Here is a 14003-nt window from a genome sequence, read left to right as displayed (position 1 = left end):
CAAACACTCTAAGATGGTTTACCTTTGGTTTCACACCATAAAACAAATGGAATGGAGTGTCTTGAATCACAGAGTTATACAATCTGTTTTGTACATAACAGGCAGTAGATATTGCCTCTCCCCAATACTTAAAAGATAAATGTGAATCTTTTAGCATGCATTCCATCGCATTTTGCAAGGTTCTGCCCTTTCTTTCAGCAACACCATTTTGCTGAGGGGTGTAAGGGTTAGAAAGAATTTGTTCTATCCCCTTTTCTGCTAGGAACCTTTGTGAGAAAGGTACTCTCCTTCTCTATCACATTGGAGTGCAGATACAGGCCTAGGGAATTTTCTATTTGCCCATGTCACAAAACCTTTAAATTTCTCAAATGCCTCATCTTTATGTTTTAAGATGTAGATAAATGTGCATCTTGAGAAATCATCAGTGATGGTCATTGCATACCTTGCTTGTCCAAGACTTGGAGCAAAAGGACCAATAATGTCAGAGTGTACAATTTCCAAAGGTCTAGTTGTAACTCTGTCACTGTGCTTACTCACAGGAGCTTTTAGTGTTTTGCATTCTTTGCAAACTACACAATCTAAGTATTTGTCACAGGGCTTTATCTTTAGGTCAGCACACAGCTGTGGCAGTTGTGCTATATACTTGAAATTAGCATGACCAAATCTCCTGTGCATCAGGTGTACAGTTTGGTCATGATATGGCTTGTTGCCAACTGCAGCCTTGCAGCTTGGCTTCCTTGCATTTTGCACAATGTACAAGGAGTCTTTTAATATACCAGTAGCACACAATTTCCCATTTTTATGTATCTCACAACCATTTTTCTTAAATGTTATGACATACCCTGTTGCAGCCAATTGTGCCACAGATAAAAGGTTTGATTGTAAATTTGGCACATACAACACACCTTTTACAGTTTCTCCCAAGCAGGATAAATACAAGTCACCTTGTCCCATAATTTTGGTCACAGACCCATCAGCCAAAGATACACTTTGTCTTTCAGTTGTAGACAGTGACACAAAAGAGCTTTTACAATTACATAAATGACAATTGGCCCCAGAATCTAACACCCATGCATCAGAATTACCCTTCTCAGCAACCTGTGCAATTTGGCTTGTCTGAAGAGCCTTCTTCTGTGTTGCCCTTGTGTTCTTCTTCTCTGTCTTTCTACTCTTGGATCTCAAGGCAGTCTTTCTGCAAATGTCCAGCTGAACCACAAGTGAAGCATCACTGGCTGGCTAGCGCTGTGGCCTCAGCTTCTGTTCCCTTCTTTTCCCTTGTTTTCTGGTACTGCAGCTTTCCAGAAGAGATGGGGGGGAATCTTTCCTCTCTCTTCCATTCAGCAAGTAAGCGCTGTGTAACATACGATGGGGTGAGGTCTGCTTCAGGCATAGCCTCCAGGGTACAAATCAGCGTGTCCCACGTTTCATTCAGTGAGGACAGGAGGATATAGGATTTTGTGAGAGGTGTAAATTCCATTCCTCTCTCCTGCAACTCAACAAACAGCTGTTGAATATAATGCAGGTGCTCAGGAAGGCTATCTCCTTCTGCAAGGTAGGCTTTGTACAGCTTTTTTGTCAGGGTAACTTTACTCCCTGCTGTTGCCTTTACATACAAGTCTCTCAAAGTGTCCCAAAGTTGCTTTGCAGACTGCATACCTCTCGTGTGGACTAGCTGATTGTCCTCAACTCCCAGGATAATGGTGGCTCTAGCCTGCTCATCCTGTCTCAGCCATTCAGCACTGGGATTTTGGGGGGTTTGCTCACCAATTGGCAGCCAAAGATTCTCTCTGCAAAGATACATCTCCATCTTCAGGGCCCAATTCAAATAGTTGGTCTCTGATAGGTGCTCCAGAGGCATCGCTGAGGGCTGGGAGGTAGCCATGGCTTCTTCCTTCTTTTGCAAGTCACCTCAGCTGGCTTCTTTGTCCTGTAAACTGGCAGTTGCTGGAAAATCTCCAGGTGGCTCCAAAGAAAATCTTCACAGGTCTTTGCTACCTTCTTTTAAATTGTTCATGAGATGTGGAGCTGATCTTTCTATTCTCTCCAGGGTTTTACTGGGCTTACTAGGTTTACTGGGCTGCTTACTGGGCCCATAACCTGTTGGCAGAGTGCTAGGAAAGCCTTTGGCCGAGGAGAGATCAGAAAAGTCACACACCAGGCATTTCTATAAAAATAATTTTATTTACAGAAAACAAACGTATTTAAAGGGTGTTTGCTGAGAGGAGAGATTTCTCTCAGCTGCATACTCTCTGCAAGCCTACACAGAAGGGAAACTGAAACTAAAACAAGTTCAGGCAAGTTCCTCCCTTAGGCAATGCAACCATTAGCACGTGAAAAGGGGACAATTAAATTCAACCTCTTTACCTGGCCAAAATGATTAGCTACCATAGTAACCTTATTCTGTAGTAGAAAACATATTAACAGTGACTTCATGGACCAGCCCACGCCAGAGCTTCCTGTCGGTCATCAACACCCCCAGCTCCCCCAGGGATGAGTCCGTCACCTCTAGAATATCAGCTATCCATCTTGCCCTTGGTTGGCCCCTCTTCCTTTTGCCCTCCACTCTCCCTAGCATCAGCATCTTCTCCAGGGTGTCCTGTCTTCTCATTATGTGGCCAAAGTATTTCAGTTTTGCCTTTAATATCATTCCCTCAAGTGAGCAGTATGGCTTTATTTCCTGGAGTATGGACTGGTTTGATCTTCTTGTAGTCCAAGGCACTCAGAATTTTCCTCCAACACCACAGTTCAAAAGCATCTATCTTCCCTCACTCAGCCTTCCTTATGGTCCAGCTCTCGCAGCCATATGTTACTACTGGGGATACCATTGCTTTAACTATGTGGACCTTTGTTGTCAGTGTGATGTCTCTGCTCTTGACTATTTTATTGAGATTTGTCATTGCTCTCCTCCCAAGAATTAAATGTCTTCTGATTTCCTGACTGCAGTCAGCATCTGCAGTAATCTTTGCACCTAGAAATACAAAGTCTTTCACTGCCTCTACGTTTTCTCCCTCTATTTGCCTCATGGCATCATTGAGGTGCTCAAGCTCCAGCACCACGACAAGGTAATGATCCTTTGCTGAAGGATATTAATATTAATTTGCCAATAATAAAGCTAAGTTGATTGTCTTAGTTCTATTGTTACAAATATATTTTAAGGTAATGCAGAGTCTAGGATTTAGGCAAAAAGGTGTTTTGGATAGCAGAAGGGCCAAAATTTAGCACCCATCTGCAACACATTCCCATTACTTTAACTGACATAGTTCATGCTTGGTTAATTTTAATATGGGGCTGTAGCCCATGCTACAGCCATCATATGGGAAGATGTTGCTTTGTTATCTTCTTACTCCATGGAACGCAGTGTTACTCTGGAACGTACTAGTGGAGGGATTGGAAAGGTGGTGCAATAAAAGTCTGTTCTATTCCAGCAACACAATGAGATGATTGGATATGAATTTGAATTATGTCGTGACTTCAAAGCAGTGAACAGTAGCCAAATCACTGAAGATGGCTCTAGTCCTGATGAACAGAATTTTTAATGTGTCTGCTCTGACAAAGCCTAGGCTCAACCCTAATAAAATAATGAACAGTAACAGCTGTTCGATGAACATTAAACTAAGTGTCATGTTCACCGTTCCAATGTTGGCGGTACATCGTAACGTTTCACATGTCATTTGGCTGATGTGTGTTTCGTCTGGGAGAGGAGGAGGATTCCATCTCGTGGGATTGTTATGTGTTGGCAGCTGGATTGGAATGTGTTTGGGTTATCTCGTGTGTTCAAGGTTCCTTTCCCAGGACATCAGCAGAAACGGTTACTAGCACCTGGGGGGGGGGGCGGAGTTTGCAACAGCAGGGCGAGGGGAGGGATTACGTTTTAGCTGAGGGTTTTTAGTTTTATTTGGCGCGCTTTTGCTCATTCTCAACTTTCTCTGTATTTGCATACTATTCTTTAATAAATCAGATATCATTAAGTTCCTGCTTGTGAGTCTGAGTCTATTAGGGTAGGCAATCATTACACTAAGTATGATTCAATCACATTGTAGCTTAGGTACACATTTTCCACAAGTTCAGTAACAACAGAATGTCAATCAAATGTTTGAGATAGATGGAGAGAAGGATGAATGGGAGGTGATAATTTCTTTGGAAGAAACTCATTTCTGCCCAGGACAGCCTTTCAAAGAGAAACACATTAAACTAAATTAATTGGAAGGTTCCCAAACACAGAAACATGCAGAAAAGGGATATGGTGGGGATGGATACGGAAAAGGGATATCTATTGGGAAAAAAAAAACAGAGTGGATGAGGGCTTTCAAGTTGGAATTACACAATGGCTCTCCATTTAATTAAAAGAATTGCATTCCAATAATATAGCCATTAAATTCTTTTAAAAGTATGGGGATGATGTCAGAGCTGTAATAAACAGTAGCAAAGCCAGTGACAGCACTGTTTGTTTCATCTCTGGAATCATTTTCTTCTATTTAAGAATGCTACAGTTTGCATGCTGAGAAAACATAATATCCCTATAAAAGGCAACTTGCAGTGCTAGGGCTTGTGGCCTGATCCGAAAACCTTCTGTAAATGAGCAATTTCAGTTGCTTCCAAGAGGGCCAATCTCTTCCCCAATAGCCTGCTTGATGAGAAGGGGGAGAGAGTAAGAATGGACAGAGGTGGTTAAAAAATGAAAAAGAGGCAGGAAAGGGGGATGTCAGCAAGAAAAAGGGAATGCTGAAAACAGAAGAAGGTTATAGCCTCCTTTGGCTCAGGTTTTGGCCACAGTTTAAGAGCCAGCCAACAACTGGGACCCAAACAGACTGACATAAGAGAATGTAGCCTTTGACAGGAAAAAAAAAAGTCCACCTTCCCACAATAGAAGTTTTTGTTAGGTAAAAATATACAGGTATATGGAATGATAAACGATATACCACTCATTGTATAAGAATATATAAAAAGGTACTTAACTAGGCTATGCTAACTGAACTCTGATTAAGTTCAGCTACAGTTTTAAGCAATTCTTCACTGGAGATTTAATTAAGAATCTCCAAATTCTTCCCAGAGCTGTGTTAGCCTGTTGCCCACAATTCCAGTACCAAGTATTGAGTAGCTAAAGATTGCCAAATGCGTTTTTGCATAAACTTTCATGGGCTGGGTGTAATTTCCTCAGATGCATAAAATGTTATCTCCATGAACAGGTATACACAGGCAAGAGTGCAAAGGGAACAGAAATGTCAGAAGGAAATAAAAGGCAAGGAAAGACAGATGATGACAATGATAACTACGTACTCTGTTTTAATGTTCTATTTCTACCTGATGGTACTGCTTGCTTCCATCCATCCATCCATCCATCCATCCATCCCCCCATTCCCATTTTTAAAGGGAGAAATCTTCCATATGTCTAATGGAAGTGACTTTGGCCCCCAAAGCTTGTATCATAATAAATGGGTTTAAAACTATATGTGATTTAACTACGTGTCATGTCTTTGAATGCAAGGATTTTCTTTAAGGAAGAGCAATCAGGGTCCCATCCATACATCATGGGAGGATGGACAGGTTATTGCTTTTGCAAATCTCCTGATTTGGACTGCTATTTGCATGGGGAAGAAGGGTTTCCATTGAAACTAAGAGGCAGAGTCAATGCAGTTTAATATCAGGTCTAATTTGGTCCTAAGGTGCTACAAGATTCTGTTGTGTTCATCATCATAATTTTATTTATTTATTATTCACATTTCTATTACCGCCCATCTCCCCTCAAGAGGGGACTCAGGGTGATTTACAATAAAATTCTCCTTAAAACCTCAACATAATAAAATCACTGAATCAACACCTACAATACTAAAATAATAAATATAAATATAAAATCCAAGTGGGAAAATTTCCATTCGGTAGGGAGAACTCTACATCACCAGCCACCCCCAGGAAGAGCTATTGTCCTTCCCATCCCAGGCGAGGCAGCCTATTATTCCCTGCTATCTTTTATAAACCTATTTTTCAATGAAGGAACTCTGCTCAGGACAAAAGCTTACTAGGATTTAAGCATTTATTGCAGTGCATACCTGAATTTGAGACGCACAAGTACAACTCGATAGATGTGACTTGCTGGAAAATGCTTTCTTCGTCCAGATGACAGTAACACAGGATGAATAGCTCCTACCACAAATCCTTTATTATAATATTCCTCCACCTTCTTTGCAATATCCAAAACAGAGCATATTTTCATAATTTCTGGATTTGAGGTAACTAAAAGGATTAAAACAACAAAAACACTTCATGTAGGATTCAAACAATTTATTAACTTACTGTGTTGCATTTATAATAATTTTTGATAAAGTTTAAGCTGTACAGCGATACACTATCGCTAGAGGGATCCACTATTCATTATGGATAGCTATTCGCTTTAGGTATTTACTAAGACTACCCCCTCCCAAAGTCTTGCTATGCTGCTTCATCTGTGGTGGTGGTGGTGGTGCTCCCAGGGGGGATGAGCAAAGAATGTCAGGAGTATGTGCCAAGAGTGTATACTCCCAGCAGGATCACCCAAGCCATGAAGGTCATCCCAGCTGCCCAGCTAAAGCCAGCAGGCACCTATATTGGGCAACAGCAATGACAGTGGCAGAGGCATAAATTCATACAGCACAGGAGAAGGCAATGGTAAACCACTCCTGTATTTTTACCAAGAAAACCACAGGGATAGAAAATATAAAATGATTGACAATATAGTGCCGGATGATGGCCCACTCAGGTTGGATGGTATTCAACATGCTACTAAGGAAGAGTTGAGGATCTTTTGCAGTACTAATTATGTTTATGATTTGGCTAGATTAAAGCCTTCAGGGCATTTAGTTGCTGATGTTGCCATACAGGAAAAGAAAATCCGATGCTGTAAAGACAGAATTACAGTGGGAACATGGAATGTAAGATGCATGAACACAGGAAAGCTCAACCTAGTGAAAGATGAAATGAAACAATTACAGATTGACATCTTAGGCATCAGCAAGTTGAGATGGACTGGACACTTTCAGTCAGAAGATCACCCTGTTTATTACTCGGGACATGAAAAACAAAGAAGAAACAGCATTGCTTTTATAGTTAGGAAGGGTATAACAAGACCAGTACCTGCCTACAATGCAATCAATGACCAAACAATATCAATTGGACTTTGTGGGCAACGCTTTAATATGACTGTTCTCCAAGTTTATGCTCCAACCACTGATGCAGAAAAGGAGACTGATGAGTTTTATGATCAAGTTCGAAATTGGCAGAACATGCAAGCGAGATGTGCTACTTGTGATTGGAGAGTGGAATGCCAATGTTGGAAACATTAAAGAAGAAAATGTTGTTGGATTGTATTGCTTAGGAAACCAAAATGAAGCAGGACACTGACTTATCAAATTCTGCCACTCTAAAATTCTTCATAGTTAACACTACCTTCAAATAACCAAAATGATGCCTCTATACGTGGACATCACCAGATGGAATACACAGAAATCAAATTGACTGTATTATTGTTAAAAGAAGGTGGAGGAGCTCAATTACAGTATCAAAGCCATAGTCAGGTGCTGACTGTAGAACAGATCACCAACTGCTCATGGGCAGGTTCCAAGTTAAGCTAAAGAAGAAGAAAGACAATCAGTTTCCACAATGTGATATTAAGCATATACTCCCCATTTTCAAGGAGAACATCAGGAATCACTACGAAGTCCTGAACCTCATTGATAGAGAACCAGAGGAAGTGTGGAATTAACTTAAAGATGAATGTGAAAAGAGACTGCCAAGGTAAAAAACAGAAGAAAGCAAGCTGGATTTCAGAATAAACTGTGGAAATTGCCAAGAAGAGAAGCCAAAGCCAAGAAAGACAAAAATCTTAAAAAGGAGCTTAACAAATAGTTTCAGAGAGCTGTTAGAAGAGACAAGAAGCAATATCACAACAACACATGTAAAGATATTAAAGATGGAAACAGACATAGAAAAACAAGGAAAGTCTTTCAAAAAATCTCTGAATAAAGGATGCCAATGGACAGATAGTAACCAATTCAAAGGAAATCACACAAGATGGAAGGAATATACTGGAATACTGTATGATAGAGATGTACTGTATGTCCAAAATACCTTAGAAGATATCAGCACTCTGGTCATTACCAAGTTGGAAGGTTACAGAAACTGACGGAATACCCACAGAAATATGGGAAACAACAGAAGAATCAGTAAAGGTTCTAACCAAGCTATGCCAATAAATCTGGAAAACACAATAGTCAACAGATTGGAGGAGGAATCTACATTCCAATACCAAAAAAGGAGACTTAACAAAGTGTGCAAACTATCATACAATATCCTTAATTTCACATACTAGCAAATAATGCTTAGAAGGATAGGAAGAGTATTGATGCTTTTGAACTTTTGTACTGGAGAAAACTCCTGAGAATACTGTGGACAGTGATGAAAACAAACCAATGGATTATTGAACAAATCAACCCAGAGTTCTCACTTGAAGCACAAATGACCAGGCTCAAGATATCCTACTTCAGACACATTATGTCTTCACCTAGCTCTCTGGAGAAAGTTCTAATGCTGGGAAAGGTGGAAGGAACAAGAAGAAGAGGATGACCAGCAGCAAGGTGGATGGAACCAGTTACAGTGGTGATGAGTGCATTGTTGGAAAACCTGAAAGACTAGGTTAGGGACAAATCATCATGGAGAAAATCTATCTATGGAAAATAATCAATCAATCAATTTACTAAGAAGAAACTACTTCAAAAAACAGCATTGCATGCTATACCAATGATATAGAAACCTAGAGGTTGCACAGTTAATAGTAATAATAACAGGTACAGGGAGAAAGTTAAGCAAATTAACATTGATAGTATTGTGGTTGCAGGGCTATCAAATTATTAGGTGATGTTAAAAAAGGAAGCTTACATCACAATAGATTTTGGCCTATGTATTGCACATTTGCATTAGGTATTTATTTTGTTTCTATTACATGCACTTAAGAAGTCTGAGTAGACACTAAAGCCTTTTCACATATGAAGCTCTCCTTTTGACACCAGCCACTGTCCACCTATTTTCAAGCCTTGTAATAATGTGGCATAGGAATTTGCCTTTTTAAACATTAAAACAAGAAAGAAAACATACTCAGATTCTCTGCTTAGTATGAAACTTGCACCTATGAATTGCAGAATGTTTTTACCTCTCATAACAATAACCACAACCATATAGCAAGACTAGGAGGTATTCCGAAGTAAAGGAGCTGGCAAATAACTGCAGTCTTGTCTGGTACTTCACAGCCTGCTCACCAACAACAAAATATGAAGAAAAGAATAAAAAGGAATCCCAACAATTGCTTTTAATTTCATGTTGTTTCTGGAGTCCTGACACTTAACCTTACCATCTCAGGACCTGATACTGGACTTCATTGCCTCCAAGTTTTCCCCAGTAGAAGCTTCCATTGGTTTTTCAGTAGCTTCCACAAATGGAAAGGGTCCTTCCAGTAGTAGAAGGAGAAGATTGGATCCAACCCCCCTATTTTTTAATGGTATGTGACAAAAAAATGGAAATGTCAACTCTATCCATCATCCATCCACCCACCTACCTATCATCTATCTATGTCTATCTACCTATCATCTACCTCCTTAACCACTAGGCCAAACTGGCTGTTCAGTTACTAGGTTTACTTTGGTAATTGGAGAGCCAATTTAGCCTAGTGGTTAAGGCAATGGGCTAGAAACCAGGAGACCATGAGTTCTAGTCCTGCCTTCGGCATGAAAGCAGGCTGGGCGATCTTGGGCCAGTCCCACTCTCTCAGCCCAGCTCACCTCACAGGGAGCTGGTTGTGGGGAAAATAGGAGGACGAAGGAGTATTAGGTATGTTCCCCACCTTGAGTTATTTATAAAAATAATAAAGGCGGGATAAAAAAAAATCCAAATAAAAATAAATAAATAAGAGTAATAGAATGTCTTCTCTGCATAACACTGCTAGGCTGTTGTTTGAATTATTAGCAGTAAATGATTATTTTTACAAAAATCATTATTTATTTATTAATCAAATTTATATGGCCGCCCATCTCACAAGGATGGCTCTGGGTGGTGTACAACAATGAAATAAAACAACACACACACACACACACACACCTAAAACCATTATATTATAATAATTAAGAAACTTTAAAAACTATAAAAAGAGAACTAAAACAGAAAATAAAATTATAGGCGAACGAATGTTAATAATGGAGCCAACTCACTAGATCACCCTTCCCCTGAGATGAGATGGTAATCATCTCCATCAAAGTACTTTTAGAAACCTGAAGATATACATACTACTATCCATCAAAATGAAACCTAGTGTGTTTTAAATCAAAAGCCAAATATAAAGTTATAGACAAATTTAGTTACATTTAGTGTTCGGCAATCAAGCCCGAAACTCAGAGTATTTGTTACCATTATTTCTCCTCATAATGAGCAAAAGTTATTTCATCTGAAGCCAAGTGAAAATTAAAAACAAACAAACAAAGCTAGCATACAGTTTAGAGATACTGTATAATGTTTCATTATGCACCCTATACATTTTGAAATCGTTCTATTTAAATTATAGTGATGACTATGTAGATTCTGACTGTAACATGCAAGTGGTGTTTGGGATTAATTTCTGCTAAGATCTATGAAAATCACCTGGTATACAGACCTGAGTGGCTTTATGAAAACTTCTCCAAAGAACCCCTCAGCAGCCACTTTTGCAGAACAGAGCTGCCTGTTCTTATGGGAAGCCTTCTGGCACTGTTTGTTTATTTTTCAACTTTCTGGGACATGGAGTTGGTTAGAAACAAGACACCCTACAAAAGGAAGTAGCCCTACAGGGTCTTCTGTTTCTGACTGCACAGATGTCCATGCCCACATGGACAGTATAAAACAAAGAAGAGTACGTTCAACTATTCCTGCTGTTGAAGTCTTCAGTATTCCACTTACTGACAATAGCTCCAGCTTATCCCTGAAGGTCTGAAAAGTGATTTATTTCTTCAGAGATACCCAAGTAGCACAAGCATAGGCAGAGATGTGATTTTAATGTCATTTCTAAGTCCTTAATCTAATAAGCAGTAGGGGGAAGTCAATCAAACTTTTTTTTTCTATATCTAACCATAAGAAACCACCTTTTGCTGTGTTCTTCTGAAGGGTTAAAATACATCATACATACCTTCTAATGTAAAATCTAGCAAGATGTATTCATAAGCAGAGTCTGTTTTTGTTTCCACTTGTGGCCTCTTCAGCGTTGAAAATATTTTTCCAGGACTGCTGTCATCTGGATCTTCTAGTTTTCTCAGTCCGCACCCCATCGTAAGACCTGGTGGGTGGGTATGGGGGAAAGGGGAAGGAGTGGAGGTAGAAACTGAGCAGGCACAAAATCGGTTTCTCTGACCAGATGGGCTAAAAGCAAACAATCCGTTTTAGATCCTCTTTATTTCTGTTAACCATACGTCCAAACGGAAACCAACCTTCTGCTCCCAAGTGAGAAAAAAGAGGATTTTTTTCTCCATATTTACAGCAAGGCACAACGCTCTTAATGATATCAGGCAACAAATTCAGCAGGAGTACCGTTGCTCTTACAAAAAATACGAAGTGCTACAAAGTGAGCAGAGATTTTCCATGCCACGTCAATTTACAGCCAGCCCCCTAGCAGTGTTCTGTTGCTGAGGGCACCAATGAGTGCTTTGTCTGTCTCTCTTGGCTGGCTGATAATGATGTAAAAAAAAGAAGAAAAAAAAGAAACAAAAAATAAAGTTACAGCAAAACTTTAGCACAATTACTTACAGTCAGAAGATCTGCTTTAGCGTAATGGCCAGGAAAAAAAATGAAACGGCAAATGTAGTCAAAGAAATAGAATAGAGAACCTCCCCATGGTCTGAGAAGAAAATCATTTCCAGAAAGGAAGTCAACTTTAAGAGGAAATTGCTTCTGGCACCTCAAAGGGGAGGAAAAGAAATGAAAAACAGTTCAACTCTGTTTTAAATGTGAGAGTTGGATGCTTACTTCCTTTTCCTAGGACAGCTGGAAAACTACACTACATGCTAGCAAAGCAGATTCTCTCAACTAGAGCAGTGAAATCATACAGTATTTGGAATGGCTAACTTGCCTTCTTGTGCCAGCTCCCATTTGAAAACGGGAATGAAGTAGTCATCAGACTAATCCAGAGACCATCTGATTTACAAGTGGGTCTTGGGAAACTTCCCTCCTACTTATTGTCTTCTGGAAAACTTTGTAGAAATAGTCAAGCTAAGACTACTTTAAAATTTATCTGACCTTCCTAGAATGGTAACTGAAGCATTGGGTTTCTGCCTATTTACTTCTATTTGTGTTCATTTTTAAATAGACACAATAGTCAAGCTAAGCCAAAATGTGATCAAAGATTTGTGAGACCTCAGAAGCTGGCAGCTGGAACTGTCCTATAAAAGATCACAGCCTTGGTGCGTCAGCAAATCTTTTATTCATCTTATAGGTCTTTTTGAAAAGCATTAACATGATTCATATTATTCTGTTTTTTTCCTCTCTGGGCATGCCTAGTGAGATGTTTTGGAACACTGCACTTTCAATTTCAGAAACGTTTCCCCCCCCATGTAGAATTCATTAAGAAAGGAGGGTCAAAATCCCTATTACAGATGATGAGGCTTTGCATCAATTCCACATCACTGAATTCAGCAAATTCTCAGTAGCATCACCGGTGATCCATATCAGATAATGTGGTAACTGAATTTGTTTTTTTAATGATTATGCAACTTTTTTTTTTTACTTCCTGAATCTGACAAAATTTGAATTTGAGATTCTACAGGAATATTGTTATCTCAGAGCAACCTGCACTTAATTTAATCAAATAACCATTCATTTCCAAAACTGTTGCTTAGCTTAGAACAGATTTGTATGGTTATAAAATGCTTACATACTTTGGAATTATAGTCCATTATAGTCCGTAACAGAAGAATAAAGAAAATTAATACTGCACACTTCTATAATCCCCCACCCCAAATAATAATAAAAATAAAAAATGCAAGAATGGAAGGATGCTTATTCTCCAGCAGTGATCTAAAATTCTCATCTCCGTTTTTATATCTGAACAAGCACGTTTCTGCTGGGAGTTTCATGCAGAGAATTGTTTAGAAATTTGGACTGCATATAGTAGTTTATATTTCTCATTTTTTTCCTTTGTTAAGTAAACTGACACTTAAAAGTTGGTAATTTAAATGTATTCCTGAAATAAATAGATATGTAAGACCGATTTTGTTTAACATGTAAATGGGTTGTGCTCTTTTTGCATGCACTCTATTTGTAGTTGATAAGAAGCCAAGTTTCCCCCACCTGGGAATAAGGTGGGGAATTTGTAACTTTGCTGAACATTAAGCAAGGGAATTAAAAACAAGGGAGCAGGAATGGTTTGCCTTTGAAGGAAGATGACTTGAGGAAGGAGAGGGGCTCATTCTGTTTGTGACACCCTAGCAGGCCTTCTCTTGCTCAGCCCAGGAACCTCTTTCTCTCTTCTTTTCATCCGGTTCCCTTTTCCCCTTCATCTTCCATTCCTTTTGCGTCACACTCTCCCCTTATCCCATCTTCAGCCTGTTCTTTGGTGTTGTTTCTGCTGAAAGAAGGGAAGGGAAGGGAAGATGTATGTATAGGTGTGGTTTTGTGTGCAGGAGTGTTTCTATGTGTAAGAGACAATTGTTAGTACGATATAAGCAAATAAGTGATCAATTAATTTTAATTGGCAGTTATTATTTTTTAAAATTGGCCATGTTCTCTCTTTTGTAGTGTTGCTTCTGGCAGCTACACACACACACATAAATACACATGCAGACTTGTGCATCTCCAGGATTGATTTCAGCTACAGTTGGCAATCTTAGGTAGAGCAAGTAGGCAGCAGGACATTGCACTAAAACTATTATTTGCTTATAATTATTTTGACTGACTATACTTTCTTTTTTGAAAGGGGTTGTCTTAATTCAACCTAGCAGCGTGGGGTGGCAATTATCATTCAG

The 14003-nt window shown here is 39.3% G+C and overlaps 1 protein-coding gene across 2 annotated transcripts in view; it reads right to left on the bottom strand.

Moving 5' to 3' along the window:
- RFTN2 (raftlin family member 2) overlaps positions 1–11926 on the bottom strand; it is a 49172-nt gene extending 37246 nt beyond the window's left edge. The window contains exons 1-3 of one of the 2 annotated variants that reach the window (XM_063318029.1): positions 11791–11926; positions 11177–11406; positions 6048–6231 (exon numbers count right to left, since the gene is read on the bottom strand). In XM_063318029.1, coding sequence (XP_063174099.1) covers positions 6048–6231; positions 11177–11315 — 323 coding nt within the window. In that variant the 5' untranslated portion in view covers positions 11316–11406; positions 11791–11926. Of the gene's footprint in view, positions 1–6047; positions 6232–11176; positions 11739–11790 lie in introns of those variants that run through there. The other variant, XM_063318030.1, reaches the window with a different exon arrangement.
- Between the last annotated feature and the right edge of the window lie 2077 nt (positions 11927–14003).

Source organism: Candoia aspera, chromosome 1, assembly GCF_035149785.1.
Source record: "Candoia aspera isolate rCanAsp1 chromosome 1, rCanAsp1.hap2, whole genome shotgun sequence".
In the NCBI taxonomy this organism is placed as follows: Eukaryota; Metazoa; Chordata; class Lepidosauria; order Squamata; family Boidae; genus Candoia; species Candoia aspera.
The sequence above is the reverse complement of the archived record's forward strand: the minus strand, read 5'-3'. Positions and strand labels throughout refer to the sequence as shown.